General features: G+C 43.7%; 1 protein-coding gene across 1 annotated transcript in view; it reads left to right on the top strand.

Moving 5' to 3' along the window:
* LOC126356037 (heat shock protein 70 B2-like) overlaps positions 1–24,252 on the top strand; it is a 152,452-nt gene that overhangs the window by 116,666 nt on the left and 11,534 nt on the right. Inside the window, exon 6 of the mRNA XM_050006704.1 lies at positions 6,178–6,351. Within this exon, the coding sequence (XP_049862661.1) occupies positions 6,178–6,351 (174 nt within the window). The remainder of the gene's footprint in view (positions 1–6,177; positions 6,352–24,252) is intronic.

Below are 24,252 nucleotides of genomic sequence, written 5' to 3'. Positions count from 1 at the left end.
TGTTTCAGAACATAATCTTTATACGACTCCCATTTTTGGTTTCATATTTAGATTTATTCATTCACCCAAAAAGCTTTCCAGATTCGTTATAACTATTTTGTGTGAATGTGGTCGCACACAAGCGCTTCCTCCTACGCACAATTTATCAGTAACATCAAGTCGCTCTTTATATACTTCCAGAAACTGCAAAAAAACTGTATCTGCCGACCAATTTTTTGGCCTTTTTCTCAATAAGGAAACTAAAACATGCGTAAATCGAACGACCTATTGCAGCATTTATTCCACAGTAACTGGGACGTTGTTTCGAAATATAAGGGGCACTCAAATGAAAACGAGGTACATTGAAAAAGTAAGTAAACTATTTATTATTTCAAAAGTAATCACCATAACTGTTGAGACATTTATTCCACTGTGAGACAAATACGGTCAATGTCTTCATGGAAAAGTGTTTTGCGGTTGCTTACGGAACTATGATTGTACCCACGCGTGCACATCTTTGTCCGAAGCAAATCAAAAGCCATTAATGTTGTTGTTTATGATCCTCTGGGCACTAAAAATATGGAAATCGCATGGGTAGAGATCTGGACTGTACAGAGAATGTGCAAGGGCTTCCCAGCGAGACTCCTGCAGTGCAGTGGGAACACGTGGGCCCACCCACATGTTGCCGAGACTGTGCACACTTTCTTCGTATCAATCCTACACCTTGATCGTAAAGACTGCAAGAAGCGTTCAAGAGTTTATTAAAGGTTGTGTAACATTAAAAATTTACCCTGCCGTCTAACTTCTGCAGTTTTAATAATGTTACTGATATTAAAGTGTCAATACAAGCACATTAGTGCCGTGATTACGCTGGTATGCTTAAATCTGCACTGCAGTGAATCTGCAATGAGTCTCTGTAAAAATCTGTAATTTGAAATATTTCGTAGTACCCATTGTTTGCCATTCTTCCAGAAGCTACCATGTTTGGGATCGTCATCTCGACCCATAAAGTCCTAGATGTGTCGCCAAATCCAACAGACCAGACCCCCTCCCAGCTACTTGGGCCCTGGGACATCCAACCTAGGATCCTCGAGCTCGCCCTCAGGCGAACGCTTGCCCGCCACTGACAGCCAGCCCACTTCGGAAGAAGGAAGGAAGGAAGGTTGGGTTTAACGTCCTGTCGACATCGATGTCATTAGAGATGGAGTACAAGATCGGATTTTGAAAAGGATGGGGAAGGAAATCGGCCGTGCTCTTTGACAGAAACCATCGCAGCATTTGCCTGGAGGGATTTAGGTAAATCATGGAAAACCTAAATCTGGATGGCTGGACGCGGGTTGGAACGGTCGTCCTCCTGAATGCGAGTCCAGTGCGTTAACCACTGTGCCACCTCTCTCGGTGCTGGCCCATTTCGGCTAGACTCCCTCACTCGTGTCGATCCTTATGACACCAACAATTCTGTTCCAGATGACAGCTTGGCGGCATACGCGTTAACTTAAAAGTACTATTGAACTGTTTCCACAGTAGATGCTGAAACCGTATGAACAAAAATGGATAATTTGACCAATATCAGTGCTTTGGTGACTCCTTAAGCAGCTTACAAGCTCTCGACCAGTGCTTCCCACGCAATCGATTGGTAATGATTGTCCAGGAGTCTCTTTATTCCCTCGCCAACAGTGGACATTCAGTGACCTTCATTTGGAACTCAGAACATGTCGGGATCCCAGGCAATAAACTTGCTGACCACCTAGTCAAACAGGCTACCGGCGAACCAACTCTGGAGATGGGCATGCCGGAAACTGATCTCCGATCGGTCTTCTGCCCTAAAGTTTTTGTGATCTGGGATACTGAATGGCGCACCCTACGTACACCAAATAAACTACGTGTTATCCAGGAGACAACGAATATGAAGCAATCAACCATGTATGCCACTCGCAGGAACTCGCTTGTCCTTTGCCAACTCCGCATCGGCCATACTTGGCGAACACATGATCACCTCCTCTGTCGCGAAGACCCACCTCGGTGTCGCTGTGACTCCCACATGACAGTAGTCCACATTTTGTTGGACTGCCCTATTTTAATCACTCTGCGGCGGACTTTTAACCTTCCTGCCACACTGCCAACGGTGTTGGGAGACAATGCATCGATGGCAGGTGTTGTTTTACGTTTTATTCGTGAAGCGGGTTTCTATCATACAATCTAAGGGTGGGCGTCTGGCCTTCTCTCCCTGGCATCCAGCCTCCCTCCATTTTAACTCTTCCTCACTCTTTCTTTGCTGTTTGTTTGCCTTGGTATTCTTCTGGTCCCTATGTGTGTTCATCTCGCCTTCTCTTTTAGGCTGGAGATTTTAGTGTGTTGCAGAGTTGCTGGCTCATCCTTTTTCATTCTTGTAACCAGCCAGCCTCGGCCATCTGATATATTATTTTAATCTCGTCCACGACTTTTCCTTTAGTGTACGTTTTCCACTTTTGGTTGGCTTCTTTCGTTTTTCTTTCGGTGTGGTTTCCCGTTAGTTTTCCGCCCTATTCCTTTCCGCGACTTCTTTTGGGAATTGTTTTAACTTGAGCCTTGTTTGCATGAGGATAATGGGGCTCATGGCGCTGTGGTTTGGTCCCTTTACACCCCAAACCAACCAACCGACCAAGAGATGAATAGTTCGAACCTCATCAAGTCAGTCGTTCTTACAATGTTGACAGAAATGTTTTTAGAACGGCGCATACTATTCTGGATAGGACATGTCACAATGCAGACCTGACTCACTGCCACATTCCAGTCATCCGCATCTTTCTCAGCAGCGGACAGTGCTTCGGTGTTTTTATGCCTACGTTGAATAAACAACTGTGCATGGTTTTTCAAGTGATGTCTTCTATAAATTTCACAACAAAATCTTAAAATTACCTTTATTTCACTCTTAAATACTGCTTACTTCCGATTAAACACTTGAAACAATTCTGTCACTTTCGCAAGAGTGAACAATCACTCTCATTTGAACCAGTCAAAGGAACTGATATGGTCGACCTGAAAAACTGAAAGCCACAATAAAAAGCTGTTGGTCTGCCAGATGGCAGTATAGCGACACAGCGACTTTTGGACGAATGCCGTACTCGTTATCTCCAAGCGATCTGTCTACATATTCCAGAAGATGAGTGAGGACAACGTCCAAGCCTCGCGGTGTCCGAGTACTCGAAGCCCGAGGGTTGTTCATCAATAGTGTACTCCAGGAGAGTCTACATTCACTCTATTAGAAGCAACAGGGGTTGGAATTCGAGTGTTATTTTTTCTTACAATTTAAAATAAGTTTTTTTAGAGACTGCCCCCAGCCCGAGTTCTTTGATACCTTTTTTAAACATTATTTAATACTGCAACACGTTTTGAGATATGATCTCACCGTTCGGTAAAAAATGACAATACAAAAACACTCAACATGAATACACCTGGGTCTTATTGTAGTAGTTTTCTGAATTGCGTACGTGTTTTGGCCTGCCTATGGAGCAAGGGAAACATTTACTTTTCTGCTGGTAAATATTTCGGGGTATAAGGTGGTAGCCCACGAAACTCTTCTGTTCATAACATTTCGTCCAGAACTGCGCTGGACGTCTTCGGAGGTATTGCTGCTCCGTTTACTCTTTCCGACTGACTCATCTGACGTCTGAGAACGACATTTATACTGTATAAAAAGGAAACGTGATCGGAGTCACATGTGATAAACAGAAATGATCATTATAAAAGATAAAACTTCACTATCGATTCTGCAGAGCTACTGTCCATATGTCGCTAGGTTTCATAGTCTCTTCTTTCTTATTAAAATTTTCGTCGTTAGACATAAAAATTTGGTTTCAGAAAACTGCACTTCGTGACTTCCTGACTGAAGAGCATGTACTCCTACAGCCAATTTGTGTATGTTGCCTATGCTAGTCGGCAAAGACTTTGTGTTCCTTGAGCCGTGTATTCGCGCTTTTCTTGGTTGTGTCAATATAAAATTTACCGCACGCAAACGGAATTCTATACAGGGTGTTACAAAAAGGTACGGCCAGACTTTCAGGAAACATTCCTCACACACAAATAAAGAAAAGATGTCATGTGGACATGTGTCCGGAAACGCTTAATTGCCATGTTAGAGCTCATTTTAGTTTCGTCAGTATGTACTGTACTTCCTCGATTCACCGCCAGTTGGCCCAATTGAAGGAAGGTAATGTTGACTTCGGTGCTTATGTTGACATGCGACTCATTGCTCTACAGTACTAGCATCAAGCACATCAGTACGTAGCATCAACAGGTTAGTGTTCATCACGAACGTGGTTTTGCAGTCAGTGCAATGTTTACAAATGCGGAGTTGGCAGATGCCCATTTGATGTATGGATTAGCACGGGGCAATAGCCGTGGCGCGGTACGTTTTTATCGAGACAGATTTCCAGAACGAAGGTGTCCCGATAGGAAGACGTTCGAAGCAATTGATCGGCGTCTTTGGGGAGCACGGAACATTCCAGCCTGTGACTCGCGACTGGAAGACCTAGAACGACGAGGACACCTGCAATGGACGAGGCAATTCTTCGTGCAGTCGACGATAACCCTAATGTCAGCGTCAGAGAAGTTGCTGCTGTACAAGGTAACGTTGGCCACGTCAATGTATGGAGAGTGCTACGGGAGAACCAGTTGTTTCCGTACCATGTACAGCGTGTGCAGGCACTATCAGCAGCTGATTGGCCTCCACGGGTACACTTCTGCGAATGGTTCATCCAACAATGTGTCAATCCTCATTTGAGAGCAAATGTTCTCTTTACGGATGAGGCTTCATTCCAACGTGATCAAATTGTGAATTTTCACAATCAACATGTGTGGGCTGACGAGAATCCGCAAGCAATTGTGCAATCGCGTCATCCACACAGATTTTCTGTGAACGTTTGGACAGGAATTGTTGGTGATGTCTTGATTGGGCCCCATGTTCTTCCACCTACGCTCAATGGAGCACGTAATCACGATTTCGTACGGAATACTCTACCTGTGCTGCTGGAACATGTGCCTTTACAAGTACGACACAACATGTGGTTCATGCACATTTCAGTCGAAGTGTTCGTACACTTCTCAACAACAGATTCGGTGACCGATGGATTGGTAGAGGCGGACCAATTCCATGGCCTCCACGCTCTCCTGACCTCAACCCTGTTGACTTTCATTTATGGGGGCATTTGAAAGCTCTTGTCTACGCTGCCCCGGTACCAAATGCAGTGACTCTTCGTGCTCGTATTGTGGACGGCTGTGATACAATACGTCATTCTCCAGGGCTGCAACAGCGCATCAGGGATTCCATTCGACGGAGGGTGGATGCATGTATCCTCGCTAACGGAGGACATTTTGAACATTTCCTGTAACAAAGTGTTTGAAGTCTCGCTGGTACGTTCTGTTGCTGTGAGTTTCCATCCATGATCAATGTGATTTGAAGAGAAGTAATAAAATGAGCTCTAACATGGAAAGTAAGCGTTTCCGGACACATGTCCACATAACATCTTTTCTTTCTTTGTGTGTGAGGAATGTTTCCTGAAAGTTTGGACGTACCTTTTTGTAACACCTTGTATATGCCACGTGCTTACAGAATATGGCGTTTAACCTTTACAGATCGGAGTGTTTGACCTATTTTCTTTGTTGGTCTAAAAACCGGCCTAATATCGTATTTCTGTAAAATATTTCCGATCCGATCTGTTACATTTTTAATACAAAGGAGAGAAACACTCGGGCTTCCGAGCATCGGTCGGCAAGACCCAACAGAGGAGCAACGCCTCTGACGATGTGCAGCGCAGCTCTGGACGGAACATTCGGAACGGAACAGTTTCGAGGACAACGACCTTATACACCGAAAGATTTACCAGCAGCAATGTCATCCGGTTGTGAAAGCTTTCGTTCCATCAACATTTACTTCGTTTGCTGGTCTGTTGCCAACATTAAAAAAAAGGTAATCATTACTGACACTCTTCATTTCTGATTAACAGCGTGAGTGAATATGCACGTCTTTTGTGCTGGTAACGGACCATCAAAAGTAGTAAATGATATCTCTAATGGCTTACGCTTCTGTTTCTCCGCATGCAAACCACGACATACAGACGGTGGCCGTAAGGCATACGGATCTCGCCCCTTTTGGACTTGATCGTTGTGTCCCTTTTATTATCGATCGGAACGATTGTTTGGATGTTTTTCGTTCGGCAGATATTCGAAGGCGAGCGCGCGCTCACCAAGGACAACAACCTGCTGGGCACTTTCGACCTAGTGGGCATCCCGCCCGCGCCCCGCGGCGTGCCGCGCATCGACGTCAACTTCGACATCGACGCCAATGGCATCCTCAACGTGTCGGCCCGGGACGCCAGCACTGGACGCTCACAGGTACCTCCTCGTTGCCTGTCCAACACCCCTCACAGTACGAAATATCTTCGTAGAATACACTGATCAGCCAGAGCATTGTGACCACCGATATAAACCCGTCCAGGCGAGGAATCACTGCTACGCATGGTGCCTGCACTATTAGGGAGCGAGCTGTCCATGTATAGAAGGGGGAAGGCGCGCGATCTGAGTTTGACCGAGGGCAGATTGTCACGGCGCGGAGGCTCGGACCGAGCGTTTCGGAAACTGCACGACTTGTCAGGTTCAAAATGGTTCAAATGGCTCTGAGCACAATGGGACTTAACTTCTGAGGTCATCAGTCCCCTAGAAGTTAGAACTACCGTAGTGGTGGTGAGGTTCCAGGCTGTAGCGCCTAGATCCGCTTGGCCACGCCGGCCGGCACTTGTCAGGTGTTCGAGGAGTGTTGTGGTGAGTGTCTTCACCGCGAGGCGAAACCGAGGTGAAAGCGCCTGCACCCGTCGTGGACTTGGGTGGCCACCCCTCATTACAGGTGTCGGGCACCGGAGGCTGGCCGTAATGGTAAAACAGGACAGGCGGCGAACTGTGGCTGAACTAACATCAGACATTAACACTGGACAGAGTACTGAACACACAGTGCACTGAAGACTCCTGACTATGGACCTCTGTAGCCGACGACCCATGCATGTGCCGACGTTAACACTACGACATCGGCAACTATGACTGAAATCGTCACGTTGGCCCAGTGGCAGAGCTTTGCATGGTCTGATGAATCCCGACACCTCCTTCACCAGGCCGGTGGAAGGACGCGAATCCATCGTCCTCCAGCGGAACAGCTTCTTGACACGTATACTGCGGGACAGAGACAAGCTGCTGGCGGCTCCATTATGCTCTGGGGAAATTCACGTGAACATCCGTGGGGCCAGTGGACCTTGCGAAAGGCACCATGAGAGCCGAGGAGTATCGTACGCTGATTGCAGACGACGTACACCCCTTCATGACGATCGTGTTTCCCGACAGCAGTGGCATGTTCAAGAAGACAATGCGCCATGTCACAAGGCCAGGAGTGTGATGGAGTGGTTGGAGGAACACAGTGGCGAGTTCCAATTGATGTGCTGGATCCCCAACATGCCAGGCCTGAACCCAATCGAACACAGCTGGGACGTGATTGAATGTGGTGCCAGAGCTTATCGCCGCCTCCCCGGAATTTACGGGAATTAGGTGACTTTAGTGTGTACATGTGGTGCCAACTCCCTCCAGCGAACTACCAAGGCCTCATTGCTTCCATGCAATGATGCGCCGCTGCTGTTATTATTGCCAAAGGTGGACATACCAGCTATTTGGTAGGGGTCATAATGTCCTGTCTGATCAGTGTAACTTAACTTGCCAACGAAGCTTCCTAGCAGCGATATTTAATGGTGCTATTTAAATAACAATTTTAAATAACAATTCTTTCCGTTATACACCCTACTACATTTTTAATACCCTAGGATTCACCAAAATAAAAGCGATTTCTTGCCATTCATGACATTTTTTGGTTGTTGTTGTTGTGGTCTTCAGTCCTGAGACTGGTTTGATGCAGCTCTCCATGCTACTCTATCCTGTGCAAGCTTCATCATCTCCCAGTACCTACTGCAACCTACATCCTTCTGAATCTGCTTAGTGTAGTCATCTCTTGGTGTCCCTCTGCGATTTTTACCCTCCACGCTGCCCTCCAATACGAAATTGGTGATCCCTTGATGCCTCAGAACATGTCCTACCAACCGATCCCTTCTTCTGGTCAAGTTGTGCAACAAACTTCTCTTCTCCCCAATCCTATTCAATCTTCCTCATTAGTTATGTGATCTACCCATCTATTCTTCAGCATTCTTCTGTAGCACCACATTTCGAAAGCTTCTATTCTTTTCTTGTCCAAACTATTTATCGTCCATGATTCACTTCCATACATGGCTACACTCCATACAAATACTTTCAGAAATGACTTCCTGACACTTAAATCTATACTCGATGTTAACAAACTTCTCTTCTTCAGAAACGCTTTCCTTGCCATTGCCAGTCTACATTTTATATCCTCTCTACTTCGACCATCATCAGTTATTTTGCTCCCCAAATAGCAAAACTCCTTTACTACTTTAAGTGTCTCACTTCCTTATTAATTCCCTCAGCATCACCCTACTTAATTCGACTACATTCCATTATCCGCGTTTTGCTTTTGTTGATGGTCATCTTATATCCTCCTTTCAAGACACTATCCATTCCGTTCAACTGCTCTTCCAAGTCCTTTGCTGTCTCTGACAGAATTACGATGTCATCAGCGAACCTCAAAGTTTTTATTTCTTCTTCATGGACTTTAATACCTACTCCGAATTTTTTTTGTTTCCTTCACTGCTTGCTCAATATACAGATTGAATAACATCGGGGAGAGACTACAGCCCTGTCTCATTCCCTTCCCAACCACTGCTTCCCTTTCATGTCCCTCGACTCTTATAACTGCCATCTGGTTTCTGTACAAATTGTAAATAGCCTTTTGCTCCCTGTATTTTGCCCCTGCCACCTTAAGAATTTGAAAGGGAGTATTCCAGTCATTTTTTGGTAATTGGTCAAAACTATTCACTTTTTATTACAGTTAAGAAATCTAGCTTAGCTGTTAGGCCCAGAGGTCTGCGCAGTGGTGACCCATCACTGCGTCATCCTGTGCCATAAGGCTTCATTCTGATGCAGTATGCAGGGATATGTGGTTAGCACATCAGACTCCCGGCCGTTGTCGGTTTTCGAATGTTGAAATGTTGCATCTAGAGGCTCAGTGGATCACATTATAATACTCTCACCAAGGAAAATTCTCTGGTAGAACCAGAAATTAAACCTGGGTACTCTGCATGGCAGTCAGATATGCTGACCATTCACCTACAGATGCGGACGTGTTCACTGAGCTGACAAAAGTCGTGAGATGGTGATATTCACATATACAGACAGTGGTACATCTACATCTACATGGATACTCCGCAAATCACATTTAAATGTCTCGCAGAGGGTTCATCGAACCACCTCTACAATTCTCTATTATTTCAATCTCGCATAGCGCGCGGAAAGAACGGACACCTAGATCTTTCCGTACGTGAGAATATTCCGTCGCAACGAAAAACTCCTTTCTTAACGATGTCCAGCTGAAATCCTGTATCATTTCAGTGACACTCTCTCCCATGTTTCGCGAAAATACAAAACGTGGTGATCGTCTTTGAACTTTTTCGATGTACTCCGTCGGTCCTATCTGGTAAAGATCCTATACCCCGTAGCAGTATTCTAAAAGAGGACGGACCAGCGTAGTGTAGACAGTCTCCTTAGTAGATCTGTTACATTTTACAAGTGTCCTGTCTTTGGTTAAGCCTTCCCCACAACATTTTCTGTGTGTTCCTTCCAATTTACGTTGTTCGTAATTGCAATTCCTAGGTATTTAGATGAATTTACGGCCTTTAGATTTGATTGATTTATCGTGTAACCGAATTTTAACGAATCCCTTTTAGCACTCATGTGGATGACCTCACACTTTTCGTTGTTTAGGATCAACTGCCAATTTTCGCACCATTCAGATATCTTTTCGAAATCGCTTTGCAGTTTGTCTTGATTTCGTGATGACTTTATTAGTCGATAAACGACAGCGTCATCTGCAAACAACCTAAGACGGCTGCTCAGATTGTCTCCCAAATCGTTCATATAGATAAGGAACAGCAAAGGGCCTCTAACATTACCTTGGGGAACGCCAGAAATCACTTCTGTTTTACTCCGTCAATTACTACGAACTGCAACCTGTCTCACAAGAAATCACAACTCCAGTCACATAACTGAGACGATATTCCACAAGCACGCAATTTCACTACAAGCCGCTTGTGTGTTACAGTGTCAAAAGCTAGTTGTATTTCACAAGAACGATGTTTTCTAAACCCATGTTGACTGTGTGTCAATAGACCGTTTTCTTCGAGGTATTTCATACTGTTCTAACACAATATATGTTCCAGAATCCTGCTGCATATCGACGTTAATGAATGGGTCTGTAATTAAGTGGATTGCTTCTACTACCTTTCTTGAATGTTGGTGTGACCTGTGCAGCTTTCCAGTCTTTGGGTACGGATCTTTCGCTGAGCGAACGGTTGTATATGATTGTTAAGTATGGAGCTAATGCATCAGCGTACTCTGGAACCAGCATACTCTGAAAGGAACCTAACTGGTATACAGTCTGGGCCAGAAGACTTGTTTTTATTGTGTGATTTAAGTTGCTTCACTGCTCCGAGGATATTTACTTCTACGTTACTCATGTAGGCAGTTGTTCTTGATTCGAATTCTGGAATATTTACTTCGTCTTCTTTTGTGAAGGCATTTCGGAAAGCTGTGTTTAGTAACTCTGCTTTGGCAGCACTGGCTTCGATAGTATCTCCATTGCAGAATGTTGAGAAAGCATTAATTGTTTCTTGCCGCTAACATAGTTCACATACGACCAGAATCTCTTAGGATTTTCTGCCAGGTTTCGAAGCTGTTTCGTTGGTGGAAACAGTTACAAGCATCTCGCATTGAAGTCAGCGCTACATTTCGAGCTTCTGTAAAAGACGGCCAGTCTCGGGGATTTTGCGTCTGTTTAAATTAGGCATGTCTGAAGCAGTGTTCTGACCCGTTTTGTGTACCAAGGAGGATCAGCTCTGTCGTTCAGTTTATTTGGCATAAGTCTCTAAATTGCTGCCGATACTATTTCTTTGAATTCAATCCACATCTGGTCTCCATTTATATTATTAATTTGGAAGGAGTGGAGGTTGTCTCTCAGGAAGGCGTCAAGTGAATTTTTATGTGCTTTTTTTAATAGGTATATTTTTCGTTTATTTTCGGAGGATGTGAGTCGCTACGACAACTTTGTGTTCACTAATCCCTGTATCCGTTGTGATGCTCGTTATTAACTCAGGATTATTTGTTACTAAGAGGTCAAGTGTGTTTTCACAGCCGTGTACTATTCGCGTGGGATCATGAACTAACTGCTCGAAAAAATTTTCAGAGAATGCGTTTAGCACAATTTCGGATGATGTTTTATGTGTACCTCCGGAGCCATATTTTCTCCAACATATCGAGGGTAAATTAAAGTCATCATCAACTATAATCGTATGAATGAGGTACGTGTTTGAAATCAAACTCAAGTTTTCTTTGAACCTTTCAACAACTGTATCATCTGAATTAGGAGGTCGGTAAAAGGTGTAAGTAGGCTGTTTAGGTTTTCTTATTGGTAACGCCACGTAGCGCTCTGTATGAAAATCACTGGCTGTTCTGTGTGCAGTCTGTGGCTAGTTTGCATTGTTGTCTGCCATTGTAGTGTTGGGCTGTTGGCTGTTAACAGCGCGTAGCGTTGCGCAGTTGGAGGTGAGCCGCCAGCAGTGATGGATGTGGGGAGAGAAATGGCGGAGTTTTGAAATCTGTACGACTTGATGTCATGAACTGCTATATATATTATGACTTTTGATGATATTAAGTTAAATACATTGTTTGTTCTCTATTAAAATCTTTCATTTGCTAACTATGCCTATCAGTAGTTAGTGCCTTCAGTAGTTTGAATCTTTATTTAACTGGCAATAGTGGCGCTCGCTGTATTGCAGTAGTTCGAGTAACGAAGATTTTTGTGAGGTAAGTGATTTGTGAAACGTATAGGTTAATTTAGTCAGGGCCATTCTTTTGTAGGGATTTTTGAAAGTCAGATTGCATAGCGCTAAAAACAAATATTGTGTGTCCCGCTATTTACATTTCTTTGTAGAAAGCATCGCAAATATGACACGCTTAAACTTGAAAACATGATTACACTGTAGTGTTCTTAATTTATGATATTTTCTGAAATGAAATGATTAGAAACATTTCACATCTATTGTCTTGCTAGTTGAAAGGTTGTTTACTGCATTATGAAATGCCATATGGATAGTGAATGACGTTTCACGCCTTGCTTTGCCTATTTTGTTTAACATCTAGTTTCTAGCTGCACTGCAGCATTGGTTAAAATAAAATTTTATAGATGTACTAATATAAATATTTTCTGTCTACAGATCCAGTAAATAATAATTTTGTGATATACTTCCAAAAAATGAGGGAGCACAAAAAGACATTTCCCTTCACAGGAATTGCATACATAATTTTCTTTTCAAGTACTTGGTAGAATAAGTTGTGGTGCACCACTTTAATTACATAGACATTAAGATGTGAATAGACATTTCCCTTATCTGCATTGTTGTCTTTAGTGAGCTTTGTTATGTTTAGGTATAAGTTATAGCATTTGCTGCTGCTGTTTGCCAGGCATAGTGTTACTGAATTTGACTTTGTATTACCCTGTTAAGCCAGTTTTACTACTGATTTATTTTTCTTGTTGCTGCACATTGGCTCATATTAGTTGTAATGTTGCATTTTCTCTGTTAATTTAGATTTACTGCTGCTTGCTTTGCCAATGTGCATTTTTTGTCATTGCTGCTTGTGCTAATTGTTTTGTGCTGCTTCATTGCCTCAACCCTTAGTTTAGCATCTGAGCTCAGTAGATTTAAGTTAGCTTAAGATGGGGTAGGCCATATAAGAGAACAAGTTGTGATGAATTGCAAGAAATGCATTGAGAAGCTATAAGAAAATGGTTTGGCCAAAAAAGTATTTTGAAAGAGGATATGAACAAAAAAATAAGGTTTAGGGACAACAGTTTTAGGTAGGATTTTCATGGAAATAAATGATGAGGTAAGATAATGGAAAATAAATAATGAGGTAAGAAATGTGTGAACATATAAATACAAAAAAAATGCTTGGATAGGATTTTTTTTGGTGGAAACAAATGTTGAAATAAGACGAAAGATCTATGGAATGAAGTTTTGGGTTGGACTGCAGTACCAAATGGTACACTGAAAAGAAACCCTGTCCTTTCCTTTTGTGTTATCCTACTATGTGTTTAGTACTCTTGTATATTTGTGTTTTTCCTGTCTTTATGTGTTTAGCTAATACGATTTATGTTGTAGAATTTTTCTAGTACTAAGGTACATTCACTATGATGAGGAATAGTGTTATCCTCAAATATAATTTGCATTAATAATATGTTATTTTCTTTGTAAAGATGTTTATAGACATTATTAATTCTGTTCTGTTTTAATGGTCATGTGTGTAATTAATGTTTCGAAAACTATTCTCATTATTTTATATATGTACTTATGTCATAATTCTTGTAACACTGATGTACATGTTTATTCATATTCTTTTGTAAAGCCCCTATTATTACAAATGTTATCTGTATTATTATGTTTTTAATGATGTATTTTGTACCTTTGTTATTTTATTCTATGTTATAAAATTGTAATTGACACCAGTTCATAAAATTAAGTAACTTGTAAATTACATTTCACTGCACATGTTTCTGTTGGTCATAGTATATGGACAATATGTGAGAAGTAGGGACTGATAGTGTTTGCACGCGTGTTAATAATTCAGCAAGGGACTGGATAACAGCATTGCTGATTCTAAGGTCATTTCAAACAAATTTTTAGTGAGTGGACAAGTGGTGGTTATGGACTTGCTATATTATCCGCAAGACTCTTCAATGGTGATTGCGTGCTTGCACAGTCAAACGGATGGCTGCTGGCCATCTCTACAAGGACTACAGTGGGTCTACACCTTTGATGACCCAAAAATACCATTATTTCTACAAGGACTGCAGTGGGTCTGCACCTCTGGTGGCCTACCAATACCGTAATCTCTACCAGGACCACAATGGGTCTACTCTGTGACGACCTACGTACCAATATTCTTTAAAACTTCGACTGACTCTTCTGTGGGTTTGCTCTGTTATGGCCCATTACCTGTCTGCATGTCAAGAGTCAGCACTGTCTTTCCGTTGGAAGGACAACAGTACTTCTTCAAGACTGCATGGAAATCCACTACTTCCGTGTGCATTCTCTTTTACTGCTCAGACTTTGAGAAAAAAAACACTGCAATTTTACTGTGATGAATGATCAGGATTGTCTTTATGGACTGTGAGAACATTTTAGCTTTTGACCAACATTGTATCGATAAGCGTGTGCATTTCAATCCTTTGTTATTGTAATTATGAAAAATTTTATTCAAATCTGTATTGGCCACTGTCCAAAACAATTTGTAAAATTTTTTGTGGGGAGCATGGGGGCTTTATAAGTAGGCTGTTTAGGTTTTCTTATTGGTAACGCCATGTAGCGCTCTGTATGAAAATCACTGGCTGTTCTGTGTGCAGTCTGTGGCTAGTTTGCATTGTTGTCTGCCATTGTAGTGTTGGGCTGTTGGCTGTTAACAGCGCGTAGCGTTGCGCAGTTGGTGAGGTGAGCCGCCAGCAGTGGTGGATGTGGGGAGAGAAATGGCGGAGTTTTGAAATCTGTACGACTGGATGTCATGAACTGCTATATATATTATGACTTTTGATGATATTAAGTTAAATACATTGTTTGTTCTCTATTAAAATCTTTCATTTGCTAACTATGCCTATCAGTAGTTAGTGCCTTCAGTAGTTTGAATCTTTATTTAACTGGCAGTAGTGGCGCTCGCAGTATTGCAGTAGTTCGAATAACGAAGATTTTTGTGAGGTAAGTGATTTGTGAAACGTATAGGTTAATTTAGTCAGGGCCATTCTTTTGTAGGGATTTTTGAAAGTCAGATTGCGTTGCGCTAAAAAAAATATTGTGTGTCAGTTTAAGCACAGTCATGTATAATTTTTCTAAGGGGACGTTTCAAAGGATCCAGTTATTATTTTATTCCGGTTGCCAATCGCGTAAACAAGATAGGAAAGGGCAGTGCATTGGCGGAACTATCGTTCGTTCAAAATGGTTCAAATGGCTCTAAGCACTATGGGACTTAACATCTGAGGTCATCAGTCCCCTAGACTTAGAACTACTTAAACCTAACTAACTTAGGGACATCACACACATCCATGCCTGAGGCAGGATTCGAACCTGCGACCGCAGCAGCAGCGCAGTTCCGGACTGAAGCGCCTAGAACAGCTCTGCCACAGCGGCGGGCAGCTGTCGTTTGTACTTACGTTATTTTTATGAAGGGTTTTCGAAGTGATTATGGCCGGACGATGGGAATTAACAGACTGAACGCGGAATGGCAGTTGCAGCTAGATCCATGCGACGTTCCTTTACGGAAATTGTTAGGAATCAATAATCCGAGATCCACTGCCTCAAGAGCGTCCCGAGAGTAACACATTTCACGCATTACCTCTCACCATGGTCAACACAGTGGCCAATGGCCTTCGCTTAACAACCGAGAGCAGCAGTGCTTGCGTAGAGCTGTCTGTGTTAACAGACAATCAACAGTGCGTGAAATAACCGCTGAAGTCAATGTGAGACGTGCTAAATTTGGTGTTAATGGTCTATGGCAGTAGAAGACTGACGCGAGTGCCTTTGTTAATAGCCCGACATCACCTGCAGCGCCTCTCCTGGGCGATTGACCATATCGGTTAGTGCCTAGACGACGGGAAAACCTTGGCCTGGCCAGACGAGTCCCGATTTCAGTTGGTAAAAGCTTATGGTAAGGTTCGAGTGTTGTACCGACCCCACAAAGGCATGGACCCAAGTTGTCAACAAGGCACTGTGCAAGCTGGTGGTGGCCCCATAAAGATGTGGGCTGTGTTAACATGGAATGGACTGGGTCCTCTGGTCCAAATCTAACGATCGTTGACTAGAAATGATTATGTTCAACTACCTGGAGACCATTTGCAACCATTCATGGACTTCATGTTCCCAAACAACGACTGAATGTTTATGGATAACAATGCGCCATGACATCATGCAAAAATTGTTATCGATTGGTTTGACGAACATTCATGACAATTGGAGCGAATGATTTGGCCGTCCAGATCCCCTGTCATAAATTCCTACGAATATTTAAGAGACAGAATCGAGAGATCAGTTCGTGCACAAAATCCTGCACCGACGTCTTCGTAATTATGGATGGCTAAAGAGGCAGCATGGCTCAATATTTCTTAAGGGGACTTCCGACGACGTCTTGAGTCCATGTCACATCAAGCTGCTGTACTACTCTTTGCAAAAGCAGCCTATGACTTTGATCACCTCAGTTTGTATCCTAATGCCGTTCTTATTGCCTTTAAAAAGTCGCTAATTTTAAAGAAGTGAAATGGTCCTAAGGCCAGGAGACGCCAGCTTGGGTTTCTAGCTGTCTGGTGCAAGTCTTTCCTTTTGACGGCTCTTCGGCGACTTGCTCGTCTTTGTGAGGAGGAAGAGATGGAACAATTAGGACAACACAAATATCCAGTCCCTGAGCTATGAAAATCTCTGACTCAGCCGGGAATCGAACCTGGGACCCTACTATGTAGAGGCGGCTAGGCTATCCACTAGACTGTGAGCTGTGAACAGTTTCAAACGAATCAAGAGCGTTCGAGCCTTGTCACTGTAGTATTTGTTCATTCAGAAGTATTTCCTATTACACTGCAGCCGTTACTCGTCAATACCACCACACGGGCTGTTTCTTAGAGCGCGCGAAAAATAACTTAGCCTGTACGGTCGGCACACTAAGGGAGGGGACAACTGCAGTGGCGAGGGCTCCGTTGTTAACGACCACCATGCGGTAAGGGAGGTGCGGTTCGGTACCTGAAGCCTACGCACAAACGTATTTGTTGCATGCCCTGTAAGCTTAGCTAGCGAGTCTTCATTCGGTGTTATTAGTTAAGGCGGCCAGCCGTCCCGGATTCTGAGGGGCCTTCCTGGATTTTGCCACACCGTCCAGCAAAATGCCTAATTTGTCCCGCATTCCGGTAATTTACACCCCTGCAGATTATTGCCACGTATCGTAAGCACTACGAATCAGGAAATGAACTTAGGATTTATGGGTGTGATTATGTGCATTTCCTTTCGTTGTCTCGTGTACATAAAAAAGAAATAAATATATAGTACGGCTGGGTGAAACACCACTTGCTGTTAGCCCGGGGTGACCACTCTTTAGTTCTCTCAGGTTGGCAGCGATTTGAAAAACAATAGGTTCCAGACGAAGCACTCCGGGTGATCCGAAGTTGTTTAGGTTCTAAATTAGTCCGCGCGTGGAGACTCAACATTGTTGATTTGTGTTTCCGTGCTTCGTTGGGGTCCGTGAACTAATTTCCTTGTTTTACTTAGCAATGCCACCGACTGTTAGAAAACGATGTTTTCAATTCACGAAGGACTTGCAAAAGGAGTTCCCCTTTTTTTACAGAAGTGTACAACACCTTTGGAAGTGCGGTGCAAAGAGTGTAATGGGGTGTTCTCCGTTGCTCACTGCAGGAAACAAGATATACAAATTCATTTAACATCTGAAACACGTAAAAGGGCGCAGACTGCTGCAGGTACACAATCTCTCTCAACTTATTTCCGTCTGGAAAACTTCGCTGACTACGAAGAACTCGCAAGAGCCGTAGGTTTATTGGCTTTTCACACGGTAAGTCACAGAGTTTTAGATCGGTGGAATGTACTAGTAAATTGGTTCAAAAGTGTTTCCAAGGTCCCAGCGGAGGTTCGAGTCCTCCCTCGGGTATGGGTGTGTGTGTTTGTCCTTACGATAATTTAGGGACTGATGACCTTAGCAGTTAAGTCCCATAAGATTTCACATACATTTCAACATTTTTAGTGTTTCAAAAGAAGTTACACTGCGGGAAAACTAAGTGCGAAGCAATAATAAATAATGCGATTGCGGGTTTTTCTTTAGACAACCTACAGACAGAACTTAAAGGCGTTCCATTTATCTTTATCTGTACAGACGTTTCAAACCACAAAGACCTCAAAATATTTCCAACACTAGTGCGATACTTTCATCCAAAGACTGGAATTAATATAAAAATATTAGATATCCTGAACTGACCTGGTGAAACTATAGTTATTATACACTCCTGGAAATGGAAAAAAGAACACATTGACACCGGTGTGTCAGACCCACCATACTTGCTCCGGACACTGCGAGAGGGCTGTACAAGCAATGATCACACGCACGGCACAGCGGACACACCAGGAACCGCGGTGCTGGCCGTCGAATGGCGCTAGCTGCGCAGCATTTGTGCACCGCCGCCGTCAGTGTCAGCCAGTTTGCCGTGGCATACGGAGCTCCATCGCAGTCTTTAACACTGGTAGCATGCCGCGACAGCGTGGACGTGAACCGTATGTGCAGTTGACGGACTTTGAGCGAGGGCTTATAGTGGGCATGCGGGAGGCCGGGTGGACGTACCGCCGAATTGCTCAATACGTGGGGCGTGAGGTCTCCACAGTACATCGATGTTGTCGCCAGTGGTTGGCGGAAGGTGCACGTGCCCGTCGACCTGGGACCGGACCGCAGCGACGCACGGATGCACGCCAAGACCGTAGGATCCTACGCAGTGCCGTAGGGGACCGCACTGCCACTTCCCAGCAAATTAGGGACACTGTTGCTCCTGGGGTATCGGCGAGGACCATTCGCAACCGTCTCCATGAAGCTGGGCTACCGTCCCGCACACCGTTAGGCCGTCTTCCGCTCACGCCCCAACATCGTGCAGCCCGCCTCCAGTGGTGTCGCGACAGGCGTGAATGGAGGGACGAATGGAGACGTGTCGTCTTCAGCGATGAGAGTCGCTTCTGCCTTGGTGCCAATGATGGTCGTATGCGTGTTTGGAGCCGTGCAGGTGAGCGCCACAATCAGGACTGCATACGACCGAGGCACACAGGGCCAACACCCGGCATCATGGTGTGGGGAGCGATCTCCTACACTGGCCGTACACCTCTGGTGATCGTCTAGGGGACACTGAATAGTGCACGGTACGTCCAAACCGTCATCGAACCCATCGTTCTACCATTCCTAGACCGGCAAGGGAACTTGCTGTTCCAACAGGACAATGCACGTCCGCATGTATCCCGTGCCACCCAACGTGCTCTAGAAGGTGTAAGTCAACTACCCTGGCCAGCAAGATCTCCGGATCTGTCTCCCATTGAGCATGTTTGGGACTGGATGAAGCGTCGTCTCACGCGGTCTGCACGTCCAGCACGAACGCTGGTCCAACTGAGGCGCCAGGTGGAAATGGCATGGCAAGCCGTTCCACAGGACTACATCCAGCATCTCTACGATCGTCTGCATGGGAGAATAGCAGCCTGCATTGCAGCGAAAGGTGGATATACACTGTACTAGTGCCGACATTGTGCATGCTCTGTTGCCTGTGTCTATGTGCCTGTGGTTCTGTCAGTGTGATCATGTGATGTATCTGACCCCAGGAATGTGTCAATAAAGTTTCCCCTTCCTGGGACAATGAATTCACGGTGTTCTTATTTCAATTTCCAGGAGTGTATATGATTCTTCAAAGCGCCTTCTGAAAAACATTAGCTTTCGAAAAGTCATGGGAATTTGTGCAGATAATGCCAATACAGATTTGGCGGAGTTCAAGGTGAAGAACAATGTAATGTTTTCTTCAAACTTCGAGAGGGCTCAGGGAGAAAAATAGTTGGTGTGGAGTGCGCAGCGCATATTACACACAACGCTATACAAACATCAGCAGACTTGTTACCGTGGGCGTCGAATATATTGTTAAGATTTATTCGTACGTTTATATATACACAGTGGATGTAAAAGCCCTCAAACATTTATGTGAAGAAGCAGAAATTCAATACAAAAGAATCCTGAAATATAGTAAAACACGATGGCTTGCACTTTTGCCTGCTATAGAGAGAGCCATGCAAATGTCTGTACCATCGACATCTTAACTTTCTATCGCAAGATAAATGCCCAGCTGTGCTACATGCACTCTTATCTAATGAATGTTCGGAGCTTTGTACATGTACAAGACGCTTTATTTAATGACTCTGTGAAGATGATGGAAGGAGTTAGAATTTTCTTTGCGGAAGTTTTACACTTGTTTATGGATCACAAAAACAAGTACGCAAAGCGCTTAGAATAAGATTATATTCCTCTGAACATACGAAATAAGTTAAGAAGTCTTGTGGAGAATGGGAAAATCGACAAAAATTATTTTATGTATATAACTCCTCTGATAGCTGCATCAAGTACCTACAGAAGTATATGCATCAGTACAATGATATCAAAGAGTATGACTGGACTGAGTTATAAAATAGTCTGAAATGGGCTGCTGTGGAACAGCTGTACCAATAATTAATTCTGCAGATGCCACCGACGACAACTAACAATAGCTGAAGATAGATTGTTTGAAGAGGTAAACTACATTTCAGATTACGTCAGTCACGATGTTCTGAAGAGATGGGAAGGTATGAAGAGCAGCACGGAGGAACGGTGGTTAGAGGTGTTCAAAAACTTAATGAACTGCACATACCACACACAAGCTGCCTGGCCTTCGTCCAATATGTACTCGGCTTACCAGGGACGAACACACCTTCAGAACGAGTATTTTCGTTGATGAATACTATGTGGAATCGGAAAAACTTCACTTAAAGTTGAAACGCTACATGCAATGCTGATTGTAAAATTCGATATGGGAACTTGTACAAATTTTTATGAAATTCTAAATCAAAACAGGGATTTAGTAAAAAAAAGTCACTTATGACAGAAATATGATTTCAAAAATAAATGAAAACTCAATAAATTATATTTCATTTCTAATTTTAGCACAGTCAGGATATCTACATCTACATCTACATCCATACTCCGCAAGCCACCTGACGGTGTGTGGCGGAGGGTACCTTGAGTACCTCTAACGGTTCTCCCTTCTATTCCAGTCTCGTGTTGTTCATGGAAAGAAGGATTGTCAGTATGCTTCTGTGTGGGCTCTAATCTCTCTGATTTTATCCTCATAGTATCTTCGCGAGATATACGTAGGAGGGAGCAATAAACTGCTTGACTCTACGGTGGAGGTATGTTCTCGAAACTTTAACAAAAGCCCGTACCGAGCTACTGAGCATCCCTCCTGCAGAGTCTTCCACTGGAGTTTATCTATCAACTCCGTAACGCTATCGCGATTACTGAATGATCCTGTAACGAAGCGCGCTGCTCTCCGTTGGATCTTCTCTATCTCCTCTATCAACCCTACCTGGTACGGATCCCACACTGGTGAGCAGTATTCAAGCAGTGGGCGAACAAGCGTACTGTAACCTACTTCCTTTGTTTTCGGATTGTATTTCCTTAGGATTCTTCCAATGAATCTCAGTCTGCCATCTGCTTTACCGACGATCAACTTTATATGATCATTCCATTTTAAATCACTCCTCATGCGTACTCCCAGATAAGTTATGGAATTAACTGCTTCCAGTTGCTGACCTGTTATTTTGTAGCTAAATGATAAGGGATCTATCTTTCTATCTATTCGCAGCACATTACACTTGTCTGCATTGAGATTCAATTGCCATTCCCTGTACCATGCGTCAATTCGCTGCAGATCCTCCTGCATTCCAGTACAATTTTCCATTGTTACAACCTCTCGATACACCACAGCATCATCTGCAAAAAGCGTCAGTGAACTTCCAATGTTATCCGCAAGGTCATTTATGTATATTGTGAACAGCAACGGTCCTATGACACTCCCCTGCGGCACACCTGAAATCACTCTTAGTTCGGAAGACTTTTCTCCATTGAGAATGACATGCTGCGTTCTGTTATCTACGAACTCTTCAATCCAATCACACAATTGGTCTGATAGTCCATATGCTCTTACTTTGTTCATTAAACGACTGTGGGGAACTGTATCGAACGCCTTGCGGTAGTCAAGAAACACGGCATCTACCTGTGAACCTTTGTCTTTGGCCCTCTGAGTCTCGTGTACAAATAGCACGAGCTGGGTTTCACACAATCGTCTTTTCCGAAACCCATGCTGATTCCTACAGAGTAGATTTCTAGTCTCCAGAAAAGACTTTATACTCGAACATAATACGTGTCCAAAATTCTACAACTGATCGACGTTAGAGATATAGGTCTATAGTTCTGCACATCTGTCCCACGTCCCTTCTTGAAAACGGGGTTGACCTGTGCCCTTTTCCAATCTTTTGGAACGCTATGCTCTTCTAGAGACCTATGGTACACCGCTGCAAGAAGGGGGCAAGTTCCTTCGCGTACTCTGTGTAAAATAGAACTGGTATCCCATCAGGACCAGCGGCCTTTCCTCTTTTGAGCGATTTTAATTGTTTCTCTATCCCCCTGTCATCTATTTCGATATCTACCATTTTGTCATCTGTGCGACAATCTAGAGAAGGAACTACAGTGCAGTCTTCATATGTGAAACAGCTTTGGAAAAAGATATTTAGTATTTCGGCCTTTAGTCTGTCATCCTCTGTTTCAGTACCATTTTGATCACAGAGTGTCTGGACATTTTGTTTTCATCCACCTACCGCTTTGACATAAGACCAAAATTTCTTAGAATTTTCTGCCAAGTCAGTACATAGAATTTTACTTTCGAATTCATTAAACGCCTCTCGAATAGCCCTCCTCACACTACATTTCGCTTCGCGTAATTTTTGTTTGTCTGCAAGGCTTTGGCTATGTTTATGTTTGCTGTGAAGTCCCTTTGCTTCCGCAGCAGTTTTCTAACTCGGTTGTTGTACCACGGTGGCTCTTTTCCATCTCTTACGATCTTGCTTGGCACATTCTCATCTAACGCATATTGTACGATGGTTTTGAACTTTGTCCACTGATCCTCAACACAATCTGTACTTCAGACAAAACTTTTGTGTTGAGCCGTCAGGTACTCTGTAATCTGCTTTTTGTCACTTTTGCTAAACAGCAAAATCTTCCTACCTTTTTTTAATATCTCTATTTACGGCTGAAATCATCGATGCAGTGACCGCTTTATGATCTTTATGAATTGTTTCAAATAGTTCGGGTCTGTTTGTCAGCAGAATATGTTATCGCCACGAGTCGGTTCTCTGTTTAACTGCTCAAGGTAGTTCTCAGATAAAGCACTTAAAAAAATTTCACTGGATTCTTTGTCCCTGCCACCCATTATGAACGTTTGAGTCTCCCAGTCTATATCCGGCAAATTAAAATCTCCACCCAGAATTATAACATGGTGGGGAAATGTACACGAAATATTTTCCAAATTATGCTTCAGGTGCTCAGCCACAACAGCTGCTGAGCCAGGGGGCCTATAGAGACATACAGTTACCATGTCTGAGCCTGTTTTAACCGTGACCTTCACCCAAATTATTTGACATTTCGGATCCCCGTCAATTTCCTTCGGTACTATTGCACTTCTTATCGCTATAAACCCTCCTCCCCCTTCACTGTCCATCCTGTCTCTGCGGTATATATTCCAATCTGAGTTTAGGATTTAATTACTGTTTACGTCTGGTTTTAGCCAATTTTCTGTCCCTAATACTATATGGGCATTGTGACCGTTTATTAATGAGAGCAGTTCTGGGACCTTTCTATAGACGCCCCTGCAGTTTACTATTAGCACGTTAATATTATTATTCCCTGTTGCATTTTGCCTACTCCTACCTTGCCGCGTCTTAGGAGGCGTCTTGTCGGGCCTAGGGAGGGAATTCTCTAACCTAAAAAACCCACATGTGCACTCCACACGCACTCCATTACCCCTGTAGCCGCTTCCAGCGTGTAGTGCACGCCTGACCTATTCAGGGGGACCCTACATTTCTCTACCCGATAGCGGAGGTCGAGAAATTTGCACTCCAGATCTCCGCAGAATCGTCTGAGCCTCTGGTTTAAGCCTTCTATTCGGCTCCAAACCAGAGGACCGCGATCGGATCTGGGAACGATACTACAGTTAGCTCAGCTTCCACCCCACGAACGAGGATTTCTGCCTTCACCAATTCCGCCTGTACGAACTGAGGATGACCTCTGAACCCAGACGGTAGGAGTCATTGGTGCCGACATGAGCAACAATTTGCATTCGGGTGCACCCAGTGCTCTCTATCGCCGCCGGTAGGGCCTCCTCCACATCTCGGATGAGACCCCCTGGCAAGCAGACAGAGTGAACACTGGCCTTCT

Source organism: Schistocerca gregaria, chromosome 1, assembly GCF_023897955.1.
Source record: "Schistocerca gregaria isolate iqSchGreg1 chromosome 1, iqSchGreg1.2, whole genome shotgun sequence".
Taxonomy (NCBI): domain Eukaryota; kingdom Metazoa; phylum Arthropoda; class Insecta; order Orthoptera; family Acrididae; genus Schistocerca; species Schistocerca gregaria.
The sequence above is the reverse complement of the archived record's forward strand: the minus strand, read 5'-3'. Positions and strand labels throughout refer to the sequence as shown.